General features: G+C 47.0%; 2 protein-coding genes across 2 annotated transcripts in view; one reads left to right on the forward strand and one right to left on the reverse strand.

The window, feature by feature from the left end:
• Window positions 1-9,308: 9,308 nt before the first annotated feature.
• Window positions 9,309-10,403, reverse strand: PNMA2 (PNMA family member 2). The gene has a single exon (XM_047090889.1). The coding sequence runs from the start codon at window positions 10,401-10,403 to the stop codon at window positions 9,309-9,311; it is 1,095 nt and encodes a 364-aa protein (XP_046946845.1).
• A 4,118-nt stretch (window positions 10,404-14,521) lies between these two features.
• DPYSL2 (dihydropyrimidinase like 2) overlaps window positions 14,522-23,709 on the forward strand; it is a 130,061-nt gene continuing 120,873 nt past the window's right edge. Inside the window, exon 1 of the mRNA XM_047091421.1 lies at window positions 14,522-14,875. Coding sequence (XP_046947377.1) covers window positions 14,522-14,875 — 354 coding nt within the window. The remainder of the gene's footprint in view (window positions 14,876-23,709) is intronic.

A 23,709-nucleotide genomic window follows, 5' to 3' on the forward strand; every position in this document is an offset into this window, starting at 1 on the left:
GTTTTAAAATTCACATGGAAATGCAAAGGACCATGAATAGCTAAAACAACTTTGAAAAAGAAGAACAAAGTTGGAAACTTCACACTACTCGATTTCAAGACATTGTATTGCTGTTGTTTCTTAATTTTTTAGTGTTTATTTATTTTTGAGTGAGACAGAGACAGAGTGTGAGTGAGGGAGAGGCAGAGAGAGAAGGAGACACAGAATCTGAAGCAAACTCCAGACTCTGAGCTGTCAGCACAGAGCCTGACATGGGGCTCGAACCCATGAACCGTGAGATCAGGACCTGAGCTGAAGTAGGACGCTTAACCCACTGAGCCACCCAGGTGCCCCGCATATATTGTTACAGGAAAAAGGACAGTGGGTTTTGGTGCCAAGATAGACAAAAAGATCAATAGGATACAATAGAATCCAGAATCAGGCACCTATATATATGGTCAACTGATTTTTGACAATGGTTTAAAGGCAATTTAGTAGAGAAATTATAGTCTTTTTAACAAATGGTGCTGGAACAATTGGATATCCATATGCAAAAGAGATAAAAAAAGAAGCAAAAATTGGAAGAACTAAATGAGAGAAACAGACAAATCTACAATTATAATTGGAAATTGTAATACTCCTCTCTCAGTAATTCATAAAACATGTAGACAGAAAATGAGTAAGGAAATAGAAAAATTGTCAACCTTTTCAGCCAACTTGACTTAATTAAAACTGTGAAAATTAATAAAAAGAAAACTCATTTAGAATGGCACCAGGAGGCTAACAGGGGGAGCTTTCATGCCCAGCACTTATTTACTTATGCCCAGTAAATCCAAGAGGAGGAGACAGATGTTGTAAGTCAATAGTACTATTTTAGCAGCAGAAGAAAGATTTCTTCCTACCCTGGCAACAGCCCAGCCAATTAGAGAGAGTCACAGCTCAGCCAATGAAAAATGGCTATACTTTGAACTCCCAGTTTACTCCAAAGGACTTTTAGTTTATAACAGTCCCTCCCAACTCCCCTTTACCTCTATAAAAGAGCATTTCTTTCCTTTGTTCTCTGGGACTTGCTTTAGGTTTAGCCGTAGCTTGCTTGTTCTGGATTGTAATTCTCAGCTATTCTTGAATAAACCCATGTTTGTTGGTAAAAATAACTGGAAGTTTTATTTTGAAGGTTAAAAAAGCTTATAACGTTCAATAGCGGAGCCCACGTTGTTTTCATGGGCACATTGTATGTTCACAATAGACCATATGTTAGATCATGAGAATTAAATTAGAGATTAATTTAGAAATCAGTAATGGAAAGATGATTGAAAAACCCCAAATATTGGAAATCGGACAACACATTGTTAAATAATTCACAAGGCAAAGAAGAAATCACAAGAGAAATTAGGAAATATTTTGAAATGACTACTAATGAAAACATATAAAAATGTGTGGAATGCACAGTTTATAAAGGGAAACTTATAACTTTCAATGCTTATATTCCACCTTAAGAAGCTAGAAAAAGAAATTAAGCGCAAAGTAAGGAGACAGAAAATAATTAAGGTAAAAGCAGAAATCAATGAGATAGAAAATTAGCAAATAGAGAAATCAATAAAACCAAAAGTTGTGTTGTTAAAATGATCAGTAACACTGACAAGTCTCTAGTTAGAGTGACCAAGGGGGAAAGAGTAGATGCAAAATATCAGGAATGAAAGTGGGGAATACTAGGGCTCCTACAATCTTGAAAACGATACGAAGGGAATATTATGAATAATACATTTATTATGACAATAAATTTGATCACTTAGGTGAAAAGCACAAATCTTAAAATTACCAGAGTCAGCTCAATAAAAAATAGAAAATTAGAATGATTTGAATTCATCATTAAAACCTTTCCTTAGAGAGTCACCTGTGTGGCTCAGTCAGTTGGGCATCTAACTCTTGATTTCAGCTCAAGTCATGATCCCAGGGTCGTGGTATGGAGCCCCACATCGGGCTCTGTGCTGAGCATGGAGTCTGCTTAAGTTCTCTCTCTCCCTCTGCCCCTCTGCCCCACTCTCTCTCTCTCAGATAAAACAAACAAAAAACAAACAAACAAAAAACTTTCCTTAGGGGTGCCTGACTGACTCAGTTGGTAGAGCGCATGACTTAATCTCAGGGTCATGAGTTCAAGCCCCACGTTGGGTATGGAGCCTACTTTTTTTTAAAAAAAATCTTTTTAAATCTTTATTTATTTTTGAGAGAGAGACAGAGTGTGAGCAGGGGAGGAGCAGAGAGAGAGGGAGACACAGAATCTGAAGCAGGCTCCAGGCTCCGAGCTGTCAGCACAGAACCCGATGCGGGGCTCGAATCCACGAACTGTGAGATCATGACCTGAGCCAAAGTCGGACGCTCAACCGACTGAGCCACCTAGGCGCCCCTGGGTTCGGATGATTTTAGAGGCAAATTTTTACTAAACCTGACACAACAAAAAAATCTTTATCCAGTGGTTTAAAGGTGTTATTGCCATGTCTTCTGGTCTGTATATTTTCTCATGAGAAATCAGCAGAATTCCTATGGTTATCCTTTTGTATGTAATATCTTAGTTTCCCTGGCTGCTCTCAAGATTTTCTTGGTTTATAGCAATTTATTTTTGGTTACAGCAGTTTGACTATGATGTATCTATGCATGATTTTCTTACACTTGTTCTGTCTGGGTTGTCTGTTCTCTTATGTTTTGTTCTACTCCTTAAATTTTAATTTCTGTTGCCCTCTCCTTTGTTTCTGACATAGACTGGAAGTGTCAGGAGTAGGGGTGGGTGGGTAGGAGGCATACATGACCTCTTCTCCACTTCTTCTTATTCCTCAATGTACATCATCAGTTCCAATCCTTGGGCTGATGACGGTGTTTGTCTACTTCATAAGCAGAAACCCAGTTCAGGCCAACCTGTCCACTCCTGGCACACCATAGACTTCCTGGTAACAGAGCAGGTCTATGTGCCCAGCCCAATGTGCCCAAAGCTTCACTACAACTTGGATGGATTCCTAAGCTGAGCCAAAAATATTCTGGTTACCGATGGAAAGCATTTCATAGCCATGCCGTTGTGCATTCTGAAGCATCAAAGACCTTTTGAATGGGCCCTGGTGAAGGAGGAATATCTCCCAGGCAGTTTAGCTACTGACAAAATCTAGCAGTCCCTGTGGGGAAGTGGGGATTCCATGGCTCTGCCCATTAGGTGATCTATAAAAGCCCACTCAAGGGCCTGAATATGGCCTGTGGGACCTCTAATGCCTGGTCCTCACCCCACATTGCCACTGGTAGGTCATAAGCCCAGGCCAGTAACAAGACTGGGGAGTCCAAAGGATTACTACCTTAGTTTCAGGCCCTGTAATTTGAATCAGTAATTGGCAATTCTGGATTGGTAGATGTTTTCCCCAAGATGGCAGCACGCCTAGTCATGGACATTTACTGTTGTCTTGGGCTCCTGTCTACTTAGGACCTTTAAAATGTCTACTAGCTACTGATGATGTTTGTGGGTGACAGTGGGGTTTGTGGGGGCCAGAGCCAACGACCAGGACAGAATTCTTGAAGACATCTTTGGTGCAAAAGGTGAATTCTTGAAGACGTCTTTGGTGCAAAAGGTGATTTTATTAAAGCACAGGGACAGGACCCGTGGGCAAGGAGAGCTGCCTGGGGACCCTGAGGAGAGACTGGTTTTATACTATGGAGTCGGGGGAGATAAAGTCCAGGGGAAGTTTCCAATGAGACTTTCATATGCTAAAGAAGACTCCAGGATAGTGGAGGCCTAGTTATGGTCAGGCTAAGGTTGTTTTTCCCCCTAGCAAAGTATTAGCATTAAGATAGTAGAGAGTTGCTGGAGAAACATCTTGCTCTGCCTGCCTCAAGTATTTGTCAATGGGCTGCAGGTTATAAGGAAATTTAATTTTATCTGCCGTTTCCTTCTGCCTTTGTTTCCCACATTAGCTATTATTTGGGATAGCAGGGTTCCCAAGCTCAACAAGTGTCAACAGAGGCTTGCCATCCCTTGTATGGGATTTCACCAGGGAATGCAATGTGACGGCTAGTTAGCAGAACTCAATGTTCTTTATTCCCCTACCTGGTTTCCACTACTTTGCTTTTGTTAACTTATAGTATAGAGTTTACTTTTGTAGAAGCAAATCCTGCCATTTGTGAGCCTGGAGGACATTATGCTAAATGAAATCAGCCAGATATAGAAAGACAAATACTTCATTATCTCACTTACATACGGAGTCTACGAAAGTAGAACTCATGAAAGCAGAGAGTAGAATGGCTGTTACTAGGGCCTGGGCGGTGAGAGAAATGGGAACATGTTGGTCAAAGGGTACAAACTTGCACTTATATAGGATGCGTAAGTTCTGGAGATCTCATGTGCAGCGTGATGACTATACATCTCATGTGCAACATTATGACACTATACTGTGTACCTGACATTTGCTAAGAGAATAGATCTTAAGTGTTCTCACGTGCCTGCTCAAGCACACACATGGTAATCACGTGAGGTGATGACTGTGTTAATTAGTTTGATTGTGGAGATCATTTCACAATTTATAGATACATCAAAACATCACATTTCACTCCTTAAATATACACAATTTGTACTTGAAAATTATACCACAATAAAGCTGGAAAAAAAGGAAGTTTATTTTTAAAAATTTGTTAATGTTTATTCATTTTTGAGAGACAGATTGTGAGTGGAGGAGGGGCAGAGAGAAAGGGAGGCCCAGAATCTGAAGCAGGCTGAGCTGTCAGCACAGAGCCCGACGCGGGGCTCAAACTTGTGAACGGCGACATCATGACCTGAGCTGAAGTTGGACGCTCAACTGACTGAGCCACCCAGGCATCCTAGAAATTTGCTTTTGTGATGAGTGCTTATTATTTCAAGAAAGCTCTGTTAGTAACTGAGTTAGTTGGGAAAACTGTTGTACCAAGAATCCAGGGAAGGCCTTCAGTGAGACTGCCTTTAGGCTGTGCAGAGCAGGGGCAGGTCTGGGACAAGATGGGATGGAAGTGAGCCTTCCCCGCATTCTCTGGGGACTTTCTCCTAGGCTCTTAGCCTCAGCACCACCACGTCGTCTGGGTTGTGCCTCCCTTTGGTAACCTTTCCCTTCAAGAGTGGGTGGGGGTGGGGCAGATGGGGACAAAGTCTCAGCTGCTGCTTAAAGCACCCCAGACAATTAACGGGCAGCTCCAGCTGGTGTCTTGAAAAATGGATTGAAATCTTACACCATTTTTTTCTTACGATTGAATTGATTTTGGCATCCACTTCTGGAGTTACTCTAGTTTTTAAGAAAATGTTCATCCGCAATGTCAAGGACCACTCGGGCACAGCAGGTTGTGTAATGCAGGTCAGGACCAGGGACAGCTCCAGAGCCTGCTACAGTGGGGAGGCTAGCTTCTGAGAAGCCCATCTATGGACACCATCTTGCACCCCGAGAGGATTTCTCAATGAGTGTAAGTCTTCTCTGAGCAAGCTCAAGGAGCCCTTGGCCCACCCTGAAAGAAAAGGGATGAGGGAGATGTCTTCTGCTCTGATCATGAATCTTTAGACCGTGCAAAGATTATGCTGGTGGTCAACAAAGCACGAATTCTGAGTGCATTTGACAATACTGTCTCAGACACTCTTCCTTCACCTCTATGCTTCATTTCAGGCTCCACTCTTTCAAACTCTGGCTTCCAACCACCTTTGCTTTTCCAGGCTCGACTTGTAGGACTCCCTTAGATAATGGCTTATAGTCATTATCTTTTCCTTCCTACTTTTTGTTACTATAGATAACATCTGGCCAGGTGCCATCCTCAATAGGCTCCTCGCAGTGTTGCTTTGCCAACACTCTGTCCAGGCTTGCCAGGACTGCCCCACGGGGAGGTGTGGGGCAGAGGGGGTCAGCTTAGGCCAGGAAAGCGTTTGCAGGTGAGGAGGTGATGATGGTGAACTAAATGCCACCAGCAATCTCCAATCTTTCCTGAGATGGGAGACTGAGCAGCTTCCACTCAAGAGACTTGAGGACAGCAGGCTACCAGGAAGACCAGAATCCAATTAACGAATATGGTGCCGAGGTATTTTGCAAGGACTCCGATGATACAGGCTAGTTCGTCTAGGACATCATGGAGGATCAAGAAGGCATGGTGGAGGACCTTAATGATCAGCACTGGGAGCATGGACAGGAAGGGCACCGATAATCATCTGGGGTAGCATCTGGGTAGACAGTGGATGACAACAGCATGAAAGGCTTGGCAGGACTGGCTGGTATAGATGGGGATGTCAGATAATACTAAGGCCTTGAGGAAGCCAATGGCCTTGGTGAAAAGTTACCTTCAGCAGGGGACTATGTAATCTTGGAGGCTTCAGTCTCCAGGGGTCAGAACCAGAGACAGACATAGTAAGTATAAGGCAAGACCAATTTTTTAAGAGGTTTTTGCTCTGGTGATGGGGAGAGGGTGTCGGACATCCCTCAGGACACTCATCGTGTAATAGGCCGATCTGCACTGCGTACAGCCCAATGAGGAATCCTCCCCATTGCACTGTAGAAAAGAGGAAAAGAAACAATTCCAAGAAAGTCAACGGCAAGAGGAATTTTCCTCCTACACATCTACAAGCTGGAAACTGGCTACATCCCAGAGACGCAACATTTCCCCACTAGGTCGTTTTGTTCTTCTGTGGAGTTACTTGCCTGAGCAAATGAGTCGGAGGTCTCCGAGGGGACTGGCCTCCATCTGTTGTTTCTATGTATTTTAAAAGGGAAATTGATGATGGGTAGACTGGGCTCTCTCTCATCCCTGGAGACAAAGCTGAAGTATTCTTATCCCAGCACTCTGCTCTCAGGTTTTCCTATCTAGAAGGGTTCAAGACCTTTTGGCTTTGGTTTGATTTTCTAACCTTACCTATCATATTTTTTTTTTTTTAACTAATGAAACTCCTTCTTCAAGTCATAGCTAACAAAGAATCATAATACATGAAACAAAAAAACCTCAGAATTTTATTAGCACGTATTTATTTTATAACTTCACATTTATAACATTTTACTTTGTATATTGTCAATAATTGAGAACAATGAGGCAATTTTTATGACTACAAGAAACCATGAAATCAGGGTGTACTGGATGACAAATGTTATCACTTTGGTGAGCAGTATTAAAAAAAATTATAACTTAGGACGAAATGATCACCAATGGTAACTTTAAAAAAAAATGCTTTTCTTACAATCTCAGGATATTCTTCAGTTAAAGTTTGCCACAAATCAGAAAGACTAATTGATTGTTTCAAAGTCAAATCACTAACAATAGTCTTTAACAATGGCTGGGATACTTATCACAAAGATAACAGACAGCAAGCACTCAAACGTAGCTAAAATGGTTCCTAATGCAATGTCGTCACAACTGAGTGACAGATTCCGTACTTACTTGTTACGGCACAACTCTTAGAATAAAGAGAGCATGCATTGAACAGACAGGAAGTATCATGAAAATCATGGGTCTTAACGCATTAAAGGCTTTCTGTGTTCCAGACATCATGCTAAGTGATTCAAGGGCATTATGTCATCTGACCCTAACGACAACCCTATTCTATTATTTTCCCATTTTCCTGATGAGGAAACTGATGTTCAGAGAAGGTGAGCAATTGTTCTTTGTATACAAAAAGCTATCGTGACGCTAGAGATCAACTAGCATTTTTTTTTAACGTTTATTTATTTTTGAGGCAAAGACAGAGCATGATCGGGGGAGGGGCAGAGAGAGAGGGAGACACAGAATCCGAAACAGGCTCCAGGCTCTGAGCTGTCAGCACAGAGCCCGATGCGAGGCTCGAACTCACGGACCGCGAGATCGTGACCTGAGCCGAAGTCGGACGCTCAACCGACTGAGCCACCCAGGCGCCCCGAGATCAACTAGCATTTAACGGAATGGTGCTCATTTATGTTCTACTGGGGCACACTACGTCACGGGACATGCACGGACGTGACTTAAACACCTGTGAGGTGCCATCACTTCCTTAATCTATGAACGCTTAAGAGAAGTCCAGCTATGTGCTCAGATGTCACAAGGGGACCTTACTTCCATGGTCTGCACAAAATGAGTCCATCTGGAAACAGAAGCGAGCCCGTGGCTGGGTGCCGCCAGTGTGTGAACATTTGGGTATCAACACACTTGAGTCTACCTGTTTTCTAGTAGAGATCGGGAGAGTTTAAAGTACATGTTAAAGGTGGACAGGCTGAAAAATCTCTGCAGAACCGTAGAGCACAATTTGAAAGCCACCATCACAGCGGACAGAGGGTTAGCAAGAGGCAGAGAGTTCCGGACTTGTGGCTCGGCTCTGCCACTGCTTAGCGTTTCGATCCCGAGAACCCCACTCGACTCATCTGAGCTTCGTTTTCTTTCTCTTTCAGAAAGAGCAAAATTATACCATAAGGGGTTCCCGGGCACATTAAATGAGATGTGTGTAAACCAGCTGGCACATAATAGACCCTCAATAAATACAGGCTCCTTTCCCCTCCTCTTTCCTTCTGGTCGCCCCTAAAAATCTTTTCCAACCAGAATGGTCTGCTCACTGAATCCAAACGCGGCCTGCACACCCTCCCTCGCAGGCAGCCTTCCTGTAGCGTCTGCCCTTTCTCCAAGGTGCTTCTCTCACACCATAGCTCTCTCTCTTGAAGGCAGGGATTGGGCTGAGTCGGCTGTGTCTCGAGGGCCTAACACAGTGCCTGGAACCGGCCATCCGACACACGGCAGAGAAGTGGAGGAGTGCTTCCCGAGCGAAGAAAGAAAGACACATAGCAGTGGGGGTGGCCGTATTCATTTGGTAGTGGCACTTCCACAGGTGTCGTGACTGACACCCGGGATTATCGAGCGTCTCACATGCCGAGGCCATGTCCTCGGTGAGCCGGTGAGCTCGCTCCGAGAGCATGGCCCAGGCTTGCGGGGTTACGATTCTCACCTCCGTGAAGAGTGCCTCACACCGCTGGCTACTCAGAGGGGATGTGCTGATTTGAGGAAGGAACACAGCCGAGGAGTCAAAGGGGTTAGAGGTTCAACAGATTACAAAAGGTGTTCTCTTCCTGCATCACTTCTTTCTTCTGCGGTATGGGTGCACGACTTTGGTCTATTTGGGAAACGGGAAATGTCGCGGGTTCCTTCAGGCTTCCTATTCCTTACTTGGAACTTCGTCCTTTATTAATAATCTACGTAGGGCCCAAGAAACTCTCTGGTATTTTTTCTTAGAAGAATCAAGACCTGACGCCGAGGCCTCGGACAAAAATAGCCACGTGGTCTCAGCGGGGTACAGCAAACCTCCCCGGGGCGCACTGGCTGTGGGTCCCGCCCTGAGATGGTTTTTAGTCCTCTGCCTCGTTATCCCAGGGGCCATAGCCATCCCCTTCATCTGGCTCTTCAATATTCTCGTTTTCAAAAGAGGCCTCTTCCTCCTCTTCCTCCCGGATCACCTTCATTAACTCGAGGAAGCTGGGAGGCGGCCCTTGATCTTTCAGTTCTCTCAGCCTGCACCAAAGGACTTCGCTGAGGCTGGCCCCGGCCATGACCTGCTCCAGGCGGACCTGATCTGCGATATTCCTGGGGATGGCGCGTTTCTCCACGGCGCGCCGGAGCAGGGTTTCTAACCGCAACACGTAGGCGGAGACCTTCTCCCCCTCCTCCTGATACGTCTTCAGGTATTTCACCTGGGAGGTCCTGCGGCTCTCCAGGCTTCCAAACACTTGCTTAAACGCCTCCAAACACTCTTCCACGCTTATGGCTGCATTGTCTGCCTGCACTATATGCATGAGGTCCAGGGCAGGGCCACGCAGGCTTTCCATCAACCACCTTTTCTTTTCTGCCTCTGCTACCGGCCACTCTTTGACGATCTCAGTGGCCTGTTCCAACCAGATTTCAAAGGGCTCTTCCTCTGGGGCGGGCACGGCGCTCCCCGAGAATACTCTCAGTTTCCGGTATCTCATGGGTAGCAGGGGCTGAGGGGCATGAGCTATCGCCTGTCCCAACACGTGAGCCAGTAACTCTGGGGACACGCAGGGCACCGTGGCTGGAGACAACCCCTCGTGCCCGAGGGCTCGGAACATACCGGAGACTGTCTGCCCCTCTTTTTCCAGAAAGAGGTTCAGTCGTTCCAGAAATTCAGTGTCCTGGTTAGGGGTCTTAAAGATCACTTTCCAGACACCCCCCTTTCCCTGAACCTCACTGGGGATCACCGAGACATCAGTATCCTCCATAAGCTCTAGTAAGACAGCATTGGCATTGTCCTGCTTCCTGAATATTTTGCCGAGCAGCCTATACCTGCCCAGAGACTTTAAAGTCTCCTGGAGAACCCCTTGAATCTCAGCCTCATCACAGTCCACTGGTATCCCCAGAACCATCAGCGATTTCTGATCATCCACGCTCATTATCCTGCACCAGTCCTCTAACAGCGCCAGCGCCATCGTCCGAGTATTTGCTCCAACTCTGTGGGTACCGATTAGTTTGTGGTGTGGACAGGCACTGCCTATCAGGACTCAGAATATCCTGGCTCAGCTCCTGAACTTGCACCCCACCAGGGAATGGGTCCCAGGCCACCCCAACAGCGGCCCCAAAGTCTTCTGGACCAATCACCCTTACTTGCCCGGGGGCAAGAACTCAGCTAGGACAGCGTCACTGCCTGTGGCTCTGCAGTCCGGTGGCCGCTGATGCTCTCCCCGACGCTGGCAGCCACACGGTGGCACTGACCCTTCTCCGACTGCCCGAGGCACCTGCAAGAGCTGCTTTTGTGACTCCCCCAGTTTCTGCTGCCTCTCCTCACCTCTCCTTTTGCTAGCTAGCGGGGTAAGGCCTCCACTCTGGCACCCAGAACTCCCGGAGAGAAGTGTCACAGCAGGCTTGGACTCCTAGTGAAACAATGGTCAGTTTTACCACACAGCCCTCTCCTTCCCAGGAAGCACTGCGCTTTGGTTCAGGACAGAAGTGGGGGGAGACTAGGGGTTCCGTCTCACGTTGGATTTGCACGTGTCCCACTCTGTCAGACCTCTCCTTTGCTTAGAGTTCTCTTGGGGACCCTCCCACGTCTGGCTCCCCCACCTTCCGCTCATCAGTCATGCCAATTAACGTCTGAGCCCCGGTTATGGATGGACAGGACTCAAGATTTTCCCCATGTGAAAAATGAAATCAGATGTGAACAGATACCTGTTCAGGCGCTCCAACTGTCCTGTGAGAGTCACCAGCTTATTTATTCAGCTTCCAGAAAAGGAAGATGTCACCCAGCTCCACGCAATGGATGTGTTTGGGTCTTTCTTAGCTCCGGCCAAGCCAAGCTCCCCTGTTACACATAAATAATAATAGTATTTATTTATGGCTTGATAATATCCAGTGATGAGCGCCGTTAAAATGATTTAAAAACATGACACTCCTTTACAATTTAATTAAATCTACCAAGCCATATTGAGTTGGTGCATTCCTTTGATTTAACATCCAATTATTTAAAATCAAGCTAGAAATCACTCAAACATTAAAAGCCAATTTAATATAGGTGTAACAATATAACATGTACTACACTTTAACATAACATAATAATATAGGTATGCCAATTTAGGTCCAGCAATCTAAAACAAAACAAAACAAAACAAAACAAAACAAAACAAAACAAAATCTCAGGACCAAATAAGTTAAGCTTGGAATTTATGAATCCATTCTCTTTCGTTAGGTCTGGGCAGGCCTCGCAAATGCACAACGAGGTGTTTCTTTTGCTGTGAATGTTAAAAATGCTTCCTAGCATTTACGCCTGAATGCGTCATTTGAGTACAAGGTAAGAGAGGAAGCACATCTGTGGAGAGTGGTGGACACCGGGTGACATAAAAACGAAAGAGTTCCTACTCTCTCCCAGTTACTGCCGTGGAGTGTGTGTTAATGGGCTACGAATATGCTTCTGTCGGCCCGAAGAATCCCCCTCAGTCCAAACGGGGTCCATATGCCACAGATGCCAGCCTACAGCTTTAATGTCAACTGCTCCTGCTGCAGGCACGTTTTCTAAGACCTTCTGGAAGGTGCCAAAGGGGCAGGAGCACAAACCCTGGATTCCGCTCTCAGCCAGCAGCCCCAGGGATCGGAGCCCAGGGGTTTCTCCGTGCCACCCCTTCCCTTCTAAGATATGGGGGTAACCTTCCTCCTGTTTTAATGTTGAGAGGAAACATGAGATGTAAAAAGGCAGGAAGACACATCCCAAGGTCTACATAATAGAGGTCATGCTGAGGTTAGGCTACCTTTGGGTGGCTTCTTCTTCCAAAGGCAATCTTTACCTGCAATGGAAATAATCGGACATGAGAAAAATGTAAAACTCTTGCATTTTCTCAAGTAAAGATGGGATAAGTTGGAAAAGGAATCAGCTTTTCTGCTGTAATTCTTGGCTCATTTAGATAGTGACCTTGGTCAAAGCGCCCCAATCTCTCTAAGTCTGGTTCCTGCTCCGGAAATCGGTCACGAGTCATGGGTCTGCCCTGGGTAGGCAATGATGTCATTCTTGTGGAAGCAGTTCATTCAAATGCGAAGCACATCTGATGCAAAGTCCAAAGGCCCGCCTCTGGTTCCCTCAGCACCCCCCCTCCCCCCCCCCCCCCCCCCCCGCCCCCAGACATTCCTCTCCTCCCTCAGTCTCCAGTTCTCAGCTGGGGCCACCTTCCCACCTGCCATGATGGGCTCATCTTCAAACTGTGATTGATTGCCCTCCAAATTTAACTCCATTCACCGAAGTATCCCTCACGATTTGGGGGGAGGGTATCCGTACTGAATCCTGCCAGGGACAAGGGCTGATGATGAGGATAGAGCCTTGGTCACCCTGCTCTGAGCGATAGTCTTGTGGTAGAAACAGCTTCTCCTAGCCCAAACCCACCCTAGTTACTGAGCATGCCCAGATTTCCGTCTCCAGCCGCCAAGGGTTGGGCATCATTTCTGCAGGATTTTGACACTGTGGAAAGAGGGGGCGGGGCTGTAATCGACCAGGGGCAGGGATTGGTACGTGGAAGGGACGTGGGGACAGAAATAAGCAATAAAAGACTCTCAGAGACCGTGTTACCGGCATAAATCAAAATGCCCCTTATCTACCCACCAACCCAGTAGCTGTGGATGGTTTAGCCTCACATACATACCAAGTCCCACACACCTTTCCCGGTGGGGCGTCTCACAACTCAAGCCATGACCACAGACAGGACCCCATCTCCTACTCCACCACTGAATTCGCGCGCGCGCAATTTACGTCCCAGGCACTTGGCGTTTGGCAACCCGGGAAACCCCGCGGCTGTGGCGCAGTGCGCAACGAGGGCGGGGGATCTAGGTGGGGCGCGCAGGGCGCCCAGAAGGGCTGGGGATTTGGGGGAGTGGGATTCAATCCTGGCCCCCCCCTTTTTTCTTTTTGGCGGGGAAGGCGGGGCAGACAATACCAAATCAAGACTCTTCTGGCCCTTCTTGGTCTTGGCGCAGTGGCGCAGTTAAGAGACGTGACACCTCCGGGCAATATAGCAGGTCTCTACCCTTTCTTGCTTCAAGTCGCCGTTCGGTGCCCGAATTTGCAGAATGCACTTTTTGCTACAGTCCCAGACCACACACCTAAGTCTTTATTCCCCCTTCTCCTTTGCTACGCCCCTTTGCATTTCTCCCCGCCCGCTAGCGCCCCCCCCCACCAATGTGGGCGCAGCGAGAACCTTCTCCTTTCAATCTCTGCCCACAGCAGCCCACCACAAGGCCCGTGGGTGAACAAGGTTTGGTGCCCCCTGCCTCGTAAGGCCTCCACCTCTCCAAACGGTCTGCGCCATCCCTTCCCCATCGTCAGTGCTGCCCCTTTCCCTCCTCCTGGGTGTCCAGGTGTCAGCCGGTTGGTCCCTGTTGCCCCATCCATTAGCTCACACCCTCGCTGAGGGGTGGGGGTCCTCCCTCGGGTGGGCCCTCGCACCTGGCCCACCTCTGCAATGCGGTGGGGGAGAGGGTCCTGGGCCAGGCAGGTGGGGGCGACGGGCGTGGAGTCCAGAGGCCGCGCCCCCGGCCTTCGCCCCTGCGTGCCCTGCCCCATACTTACCCCGGCGCAGAGATCGGTCAGCCGACCCTCCGCTCCGCATCCATTAGCGGGTGGTCTGGCCGCTTCACTTCCGGAGCGCGGGGCTCTAGGCGGCGGGGCCTTCCCCTCACTACCCGGAGCTCGGCTCCCCTCCCCTCCCCTGCGCCGCGCCCCGCCCCCGCCCCGCCCGCGCCTCCCTCCTCCCGCCGCTGCCGGGAACTGGCAGCCTCTCCGCTCCCGCTGCCGCAGCGGCCGCCCTCCCAGACCCAACTTTGCTGGTCGCTGGAGCCGGAGCGGCGGCGGGGGGCGTGGGCAGGGAGGGGAGAAAGCGGGGTCAGAGGGAGGGACCGGGAGGGGTGGGTCGCTCGCTCGCTCGCCAGCCCTCCTTCCTTTCTGTACACCTTGCGGCAGGCAGAGAGCGGCAGCCGCGGCAGCAGCCAGGGGGTTTGTGCACAGAGAGAGGCCGACTTAGGGACCGGCAGACGGACGGACGGACAGAGCGGACCCTCCCCGAGCTCCCGCGCCATGGCCGAGAGGAAGCAATCCGGGAAGGCGGCAGAGGACGAAGAAGTCCCTGCCTTTTTTAAAAACCTGGGCTCAGGCAGCCCTAAGCCCCGGCAGAAATTCTGTGGCATGTTCTGCCCGGTGGAAGGGTCCTCCGAGAACAAGACCATCGATTTCGACTCGTTGTCCGTGGGCCGGGGCTCGGGGCAGGTGGTGGCTCAGCAGCGGGACGTCGCCCACTTGGGCCCGGACCCGCAGCCGCCGTACTCCCGGCAGGGCCGGCGCGCCGGCGGGGAGCCATCTGTTGAATCGAGCCGGAAGGTGGAGATCCGGCGGGCCTCGGGCAAGGAAGCCCTGCAGAACATCTACGACCAGGTTGGTATGGGGGGTGGGGGGTGTTTGAGACTCAGGACCAGACGCGGGGATCGCCCCTCCTTCGCCCCCTTTCCAGCTCGGTGGAGAACCGGGCATCCCAGCGTGCCCACCGTCCTGCCTCGCAGGAATATTGCATCCTTGAATCTGTACATGCACCCCGCCCTACTTGCCCCTTCTCGGTGCAGGGTGCCCAGAGGCTCGGGCTCGGCCGTGGGCGGCTGTGCGCCCACAAAGGCTGCCCGCGCCTCCCTCGGCCTGGGAGGTGGGGGGCGGGGGTAAAATATGAACCGATCCCGGGTTGGGGGGCGCATGGTAGTGGGGGGAGGGAGGCATGAACCGATTCCATTCTTCTTAAATCCTTCCGGGCGGCTTCCGATTGCAGTTGTGGCTGGGTGCCCCACCCTTTTTTGATGCATCTCGGAGCGTGCAGTGGAGGGTTCGCGTGCAGGCCCGAAAGCTCCCCGGGGTTCGGGAGGGGCGGAGGCTTCGACAGCCTCTCCCCGCCTCGCCCTGCTCGCTCTCGCACCGTCTCTTCTCCGGCGCCCTCGGTGCTCCAGTCCTGAGCCCGGAGGCCAGGACCATGGTCAGCGCCTCCGCGCTCCGCCTGGGAGGATCTCACCGACCTGACTCCTGCTCGCCGCGTGAAAAGGGGGAGGTTGTGGAGTCACCCAAGGAAACCGAGACGCTCGTAAATAGCCCATGTGGAGAACAAAGTTCCGCTAAGTATCTCAGCAAGGGCTTCTCAGAGCGCATCCCCCACCCCCGCCGCTATTTGGGAGGTGCTTTGGGGATGGAGACTTAGTGGATTATGTTCAAAGGGTGAAAAGAAAAGAAAAGGGAAAAAAATCCCTCAACAGTTTGAATAGATTGCCAAAGATGCATTAGACCCCCTATACGTGTTAATGGAGAAACAAAGAAGACCAATTTGGCAAAATATAGAAAATATTCGTTATCTCTGGCAATTATGAACAGTGTGCATTTTAAGTACTGTAGTCTCCTCGCACCACATTTTTTCTTTATCAGGGTGACCTTCACACTTGTGCATTTCCCCCCCACATCCTTAATTTCTCAAGCGATAAATTCCAGTGTGAAATGTTTCAACACTTGTTTGCGGTTTCTCTCCCATGCCCACTGGTGAAGATAAGAAATCAGTCAGTGATTGATTATTGAATACCTATTGTGTGCCTTGCCTTTTGGGGCAGGGAGAATGTTAGCTATAAAAAGTTCAAGGTGATTTCTTCTTAAGGGGCTTTCAGAGTCATTGGGAGTGGTCTATGCATATTCACTGAGCAATTCCACAAGCATTTACTTGATATTCAGGTTGTGTGCTGACGGTGAACGCATGGAGAACAATTAAGAGTTGGAGATAATGGCCAGAACGTTTCCTGACCTAGCACAGCATTTTGCAGCTTTTGACATTTATTGTACCAGTTCTAGGAAAGATAAGGCATTTACTGTCATTTTCAAAAGGTGGGGCAATTAATTACTTGAGTCCTCCTCCCTCGGCTCTGTCCTCTGATATCCATATTTCACTATGAGTCAACCTGAAGCACTTAATCCAAATAACTCACTTGAATCCCAGTGATCAGACAACTGAAGCAAAAGTTTCGAATAATGTAAGTTATGCTGAAAGGTGAGTGAGTGTGAAATTCTTTTCCATGTGAATACATTGGATGAGAGCCAAACCATGAGCATAAAACATGGTTGTGTGAGTATTCTTATCTTCAACAAGTTGTGCTGGTAATTCTAATGTTCTAAAGGGAGCAGAAAAATGCCTTGAGATAAGGGAGGGATTATTTAAAAAAATGGCTGATTAGGGGGCAGAGGTTGAGAATGGCCATCCTTATAATGATGGCAGTGAATTAAAACTCACGTTTGAAAGGCAAAGTTTCACTGGGTTGAATAACACATCTCTTTTCTTGTCCATTTAGAACCCTAGATGTTTGATTATGAGCTTCTTGTTTGAACACTCCCTGATTTTATGTTGATTTTATTTGTTTTTAAGAGAGAGAGAGAGAGCACAAGCGTGTGTGTGTGTGTGTGTGTGTGTGTGTGTAGCACAGAGAGAGGGAGACACAGAATCTGAAGCAGGCTCTAGGCTCTGAGCTGTCAGCACAGAGCCGGAAGCGGGGCTCGAACTTGTGATCATGACCTGAGCCGAAGTTGGACACTTAACCGACTGAGCCACCCAAGTGCCCCAAACACTTCCTGACTTTAGTAAAAATTCAAAATTGTAAACCTAGTGTGCATGGAAGAGGAGATTCGAAGAGGACATACCCAATCAAGACCCCAGCCACTTTTGGCCTCTGCAAACCCACATTTGCTTTAGTTGCCCAGTTTTTAGCAACAGAGGGTGATTCTGGCTTTTTTTTTTTTTTTTTTTTTTTTTTTTGTGCAGCTTCTCCTGAATTTTCACTCAGTCTTTCCTTATCACATAAGGGATTATTTTCACTCATGATTAAGAGCACTTACCAGGATCGTACTAACAGTGGTTGAATATTTCATGTCTATATAAGAGAGAAAAGGTGTGTGTGTGTGTGTGTGTGTGTGTGTGTGTAATAATGGTGATTTTAAAAGCACTGTTGGGCCCACGATTTTGATTGACTCGAGTAGTCATCACTTAATGTTCAGCTAATGAGCAACGTGACTGCCAGCATCTCAGTGCATTCCTGTCTGAAGCCCTGGCACACAGAGAGGAGGAGAGTGAGTGGACCCTGGGGCCCCTGACTTGCATCCACCCTCCTCCCCTGAATCTGCATTTATAAGGTATTGTTAATGTATGGTTGGTTAGAAGTGGCTTTGCCCACCTGTCACACTAGGGGGACTGTTGTTCCCCTAGCAAGGTTTTGGGAAATGAGGGAACAGACGGCCCTCGCCCAGATGCCATGTGGCTTGTGGGAGATGAGTGTCTGCGTTTGCATTTAGAGGTGTTAGCAGGTAAGCCCCAGAAAAAAATGGGTGTGGCTTTGGTTGGGATGTTAGGTCTTGGCGAAGGGTAGGAGCCTGTGTAGTGAATACGAGTGAGGAAAGCTACCTCTTTACTCTCTTTTCCTTTGTGTCCTTGGGGAGGTCCATGTTGGGCTCCAATGAGGTTAAACTGATTAGCACCTATGAAGGACTCTGAGCCTCTTGGAAGAGAGAGAAGGGCAGTATTGGTCTAATTCCTCCTCGCCAGTGCCCAGGGGTCCCTCAGTCTCCTCCCTTCCTCTTAAGAATCCCCTCTATTCCACTTCGGACACAGTTTAACCAAGGCTGCTGGGTGGTGAGCCTCCCTTCCAAAGGAGCTCCCAGGCCCTTCTTTCTGCGGCAAACCCATGTGGCCTAGAGTGGCTGGGGAATGATTCTCCATTTCTCCAGGGCAGATGCCAGTGAGTGAACTATGTAAGAGTGGTGCTGAACTTGACAAAATTCCCATCTATGAAATGTTTCTGATATTCCCTTTCATTGGGTGTCCCTCTGTCTCCTCTCCCCAGGTTGATTAGCTTCAAGCCCTGGGTGCCCCTCTGCTGCCCTCTTATTGTTTTTGTTTGTTTGTTTGTTTGTTTGTTTGTTTTTTTTGCTGCCCTCTTATTGTTCAATGCCGTTGTTCCCCCATTCTGATGGTGACGCCCATTCTAGATCTTTCTTCCTCCAACCAACGGGTTCTGAAATCACTCTTCTCCTTTGCCCTCTCTTCTCTCATTCAAAAATCCCTTCCTCGTGTTTATCTTAGAGAGAAATCCCAACGATGAACGCTTCCATCTGTTATGTGAATGACTGATACATAAGTTGTCCTCAGAGATACTTGTTTGGTAATAGACTAGCCCGTTCAATGAAATGAACATATAGGTAACCAAATATATAGTAAAGATTTGGCTGGAAGCCAAGAACAAGGGCATTCATTGATACTTTAGAGGTCACATTGTGTCAAAAGAGCAACACAAATAGGAATATTTGTTCAGGATTCCAAAAGCCCAAAGACCCATCTGGCATTAAAGGGAGAGGAGTGCTTGGGGAGGAGACGGATATGGTGAGAATTCACACTTATTGGTTGCCCTTGAGTTGCCAAGTGATTACTGAACTAATCATGTAACTAGTTAAACTAAAAAAATAATTGTGGGTGTGCTTGGGTGGCTTAGTTGATGAAGTGTCTGAGTCTTGATCTCAGCTCAGGTCTTGATTCCAGGGTCATGAGTTCAAGCCCTGCATTGGGCTACATGTGGGGGTGGAGCCTACTTAAAATACAATACAATACAATACAATACAATACAATACAATACAGTCAAATAGTGGTGAAATACACATAACATAAAATTTATCTTAATCATTTTTAAATAGACAATTCAACAGTATAAATACACTCATGTTTTGTGCAACCAGTCTACAGAACTTTTCATCTTGCAAAACCGAAACTCTGCACCCATTAAACAGTAACTCCCCATTCCTTCTGCCCCCAGCCCCTGACAACCTCCATTTTACTTTCTGTGTCTGTAAATTAGGCGACTCTAGATACCTCGTGTAAGTGGAATCATACAGTTTTGTCTTCTTGTGACTGGCTTCTTTCACTTAGCTTAATGTCCTCAAGGTTAAATCAAGTTATAGCACGTGCCAGGATGTCTTTCTTTTTTTTAAGGCTGAATAATATTCCTATAGTTAAATTTTAATAAGTCATTGATGACTGAAAAGTTGTTGCTCAATTAATAGATCTGCAGTGAATTAATTGTGGAAGTAAGCAAGAAAGGTTATATCGAAGATGATGTATTCGATATTCCCTTTCATTGTGTGTCCAGTGTGGGGTCCACGACCTGAATAAAAGAAAACTCCCACCAGCTAAACAGCCTCTATCATACTTCTCCCTTGTAGCTCAAGGGTGGAGAGGGAAATGGCTGCCATTGAACCTCCAGTGACAACATCTGGTTGAATGTCGCATGGTTCACAAACTCGCGGGCCATGGAAATCAGGAATGGGCTGGGCATTTTCCTACCCTTGGTAAAGATGGGCCAGTTATTCTTGTGGGTCCTTTGGTGCTAGTGTTCCTCTCTTCTTCCTTGAGAAGAAGGGAGCATCAGAACTGATCATGGAGAGGGGGGCGCCTGGGTGGCTCAGTCAGTTGAGCCTCTGACTTCAGTTTAGGTTATGATCTCGAGGTTGGTGAGTTCGAGGCCCGTGTTGGGCTCTGTGCTGACAGCTCGGAGCCTGGAGCCTGCTTCGGATTCTGTGTCTCCCTCTCTCTCTCTGCCCCTCCCCCGCTCGCGCTCTGTCTCTCTCTGTCTCTCAAAATAAATAAACATTTAAAAATTTAAAAGAATTGACCGTGGATTTGAATGTATACTGCCAGTGAATGTCAGAGCCTGAGAGAGACTTAGTGCAATCGCCTCGTTCTAGCAGTGGAGAAAGCGATGCCCAGAGAAATTGTGCTTCACCCCACGGAATTCAGGTGGTGTTTTCAGGGTTAGGATGGAGACCTGTCACTGCCCAGTCCCACCGCAGTCCTGTACCAGTAAAACCTTGTTATTCCGGTAGCATTGCGTAATTCCAGAATGTACATTTACTTTCTAGATCTTATATTTTAGAATGTGTAGAATGCGTATTATTTTAACATTTGCCTCAACACGTTCTGATATGAGCATTTTCCTTTTCTGTAAATAAGGACACTGAGATTTAGTGATGTTTACTGACCAATCCCAAGGGCTTGACCTAGGACCTGAACCAAGGCTTCCTGACTCAGTCCCATACTTCTCGCAACACACCATTCTGTGGTTTCACTCCACTGCCAGAGACAGAGTGAGCTTAAAGGTGCGTTTAAATTTTGCAGGCAAAATATTTCATATCCCTTTACACTTAATATGTTCTATGGGGTAGGCCCTGTGCCAAATGTTTGATGTGCGCAATCTTATTAATCCTAACGTAACTAAGGAGGCACTACAGTTACCCTTAATTTGCAAAAGAAATGCCTGAAGGTGAAAGAAACTTGCAAAGCAGCTAGCTAACTAACCAAGCCAGAGGCAGGGTTTGAACCAGGTCTATGTGACTAAATAGCCTTTGTTTTTATTGTTGTTGTTTTAGTGTTTATTTATTTATTTATTGAGAGAGGGAGGGAGGGGCAGAGAGAGAGAGAGAGAGAGAGAGAGAGGGAGAGAGAGAATCCCAAGCAGGTCCCACACTGTCAGTGAGAAGCTCGATGCGGGGCTTGAACTCCGGAACCGTGAGATCATGACCTGAGCAGAAACCAAGAGTCAGAGGCTTAACCGACTGAGCCATCCGGGCGCCCCATGAATTGCTTTCTCTATAATTATTCTTTACTTATTTTATCTCCAAAGAATCAATTATTACAAGATAGTTCTCAGCGCTTACCTTTTTGCTTGTTTTCTGTGTTTCAGCGTACTCTTTCAGGCCCTTTATAAAAAGGACTGTTGATCTGGCTTCATGAATGTGTCCCAAACTGCTGCTGTCCCGTCCATCATTTTTTTTTTTTGAAACACAAGAAATGTCTTCAAATATCATGGGGACACAGGCCAACTCTGACAGTGAAAATGACATGCTTTGCTAAGATTAGAGCAATGTGATGATTTTTCCACTTGATGTAAATCATGAACCACAAGCAAATAATGAGGGGACCATCAACAGAAGCATTGGCAGGTGGGCTGATGGGTACTTGAGTTCGGTGGGCTGCAGCCTGTGGCAAAGGCTGGTGGCATAGGCCACGAGCTGCACACAAATAGTGCCTTGAAAGGGAACCAACCGCCTGGCCTTGAAGGTGGCTTGGGGTTTTTTTTTTGAGACATACATAGACAGCTTGCCTGGTCTCTGAGTTCCAGGCGGCTCTCTGGTGGAAAGACCTTGGAACTAGGAGCCAGGAAGCCCAGCTTGCGGTCCTGTCCCTGTTGCCGCTTGCCCAGTCACCTAACCTGAGCTGTCATCAGGCGGGGCCTTAATCTCCAAGGCTCCCCTCTCATTTCCACTGTAGGCTCTGAAAGCTACGTTGTCCCTGGCTGTTTGTTCTTCCTTCTGCTCTTTCTTTCTTCCTTTCTTTCTTCCTCCCTCCCTCCCTCCCTCCTCCTCTCTCTCTCCATCCCTCCCAACCTTCCTTCCTTCCTTCTTTCCTGTTTTTTTTCAAGATTGAGGTAAAATTCATATAACATAAAATTCTCATTTAAACCGTTTCAGTCTACAATTCAATGACTTCTAGTACATTCAAGATACTGTGCAACCGTCTGATTCCCGAACATTTTCTCGGTCCAAAAGGAAACCCCATATCCATTAAGCAGTCACTTGTCATTACCCTCTCACCCCAGCCTGGAGCGACCACAAATCTACATTCGGTCTCCATGCAACTGCCAGTTCTGGACATTTTGCATAAATGGAATCATACAACATGTGGCCTTTTGGTGTCTGGCTTTTTTCACTTAGTGTCACATTCTCGAGGTTCATCTAGCCCGTGGTGTGTCAGTCCCTCGTTCCTTTTCGTCACTGAACAATCAGTATTCCGTTGTTTGGGTGGGTATCGCATTTGTCCATTCACCAGTTTAGAGACATTTGGGTGGTTTCCACTTTCTGGCTTTTGAATAATTTTTTTTTTTTTAAAGGAAGCTCTGTGCCCGACATGGGACTTGAACTCACGACCCCGAGATCAAGAGTCGCATGCTCCACTGAGTGAGCCACCGGGCACCCTTCCACTTTTTGGCTTTTACGTATAATACCGCTCTTGCCATTCTTCTACAAGTGTTTGTTTACACATATGTTTTTAGTTCTTTTAGGTCTATACCTCCGAGTGGAATTACGAGATCATGTGGTAATTTTATGTTCCGCTTTCTGAGGGGCTGCCAAACTGCTTTCCACAATTTTACTACCACTTTACATTCCCAGCAACAACGTACCAGGGTTCCAATTTTGTTCCGCACATCCTCCACAACACTGGTTATTTCCCTCCACCCTTTTTTTAAATTCTAGCCATCCTGGTGGGTGTGAGGGGGTATCTCATTGTGGTTTTGATTTGCATTTCCCTCTAATGACTAACAACTTGAGCAGCTTTTCATGTGCTTGTTCATTTGCATACCTTCTTTGGAAAAATGTCTGTTCAAATTCTTTGGCACTTTTAAAAGATTGAGTTGTTTGTCTTTTTGTTGTAGGAGTTCCTTTTTTTTTTTTTTTTAAATATATTCTCTTTAAGTAATCTCTACCCCCAACGTAGGGCTTGAACTCGCAACCCCAAGATCAAGGGTCACACGCTGTACCAACGGAGCCAGCCAGGCGCTGCTAGGAGTTCTTTATATATTCTGGATATTTGCCCCTTTTCAGATATATAATTTGCAAACATTTTCTCCCATTCTGTGGGTGGTTTTGTTACTTTCTTCATATGTGTCCTTTGAGGCACAGAAATTTTTGATTTTAATGAAGTCCGATTTATCTGTCTTTTCTTTTGTTGCTTATGCTTTTGGTGTTTTATTATTCCCCACTGTTCTCAAAACTGCTGGATCAACTAAAGTCCAGCAAAGAAGTTCCAGGGCCTCATTTCTTAAAATGATAATCGCATAACTGAATCCTGTTGCTTTATGAGAGCTTTGAAAAATTCATTTAGAATAGATTTGCGATAGGTCAATATTGTTAAGTGTTTTGTGTGCTGCCTACGTCTGATCTTTCTATTTCATGATCCTGTTCATATAAGGAAATTTCTTTTCTGTGTGTGTATTCACAATGTATTTGGTATTTTGTGTGTGTGTGTGTGTGTGTGTGTATGTATATGTATATATATATAATGAATACATATGTATATTTACGCACACACACATATATGTATATACATACAACATACATACACACATACATACATGCATATATAAACACATGGATATGTA

Source organism: Lynx rufus, unplaced genomic scaffold, assembly GCF_022079265.1.
Source record: "Lynx rufus isolate CCGP_SWC_20201006 ecotype Redwood Valley unplaced genomic scaffold, mLynRuf1.p SCAF_3, whole genome shotgun sequence".
Classification (NCBI taxonomy): Eukaryota; Metazoa; Chordata; class Mammalia; order Carnivora; family Felidae; genus Lynx; species Lynx rufus.

What these genes read in the sequence shown, in the direction of transcription:
- PNMA2 (XM_047090889.1), bottom strand. Translation starts at nt 10,403, where the DNA reads ATGGCGCTGGCGCTGTTAGAGGACTGGTGCAGGATAATGAGCGTGGAT.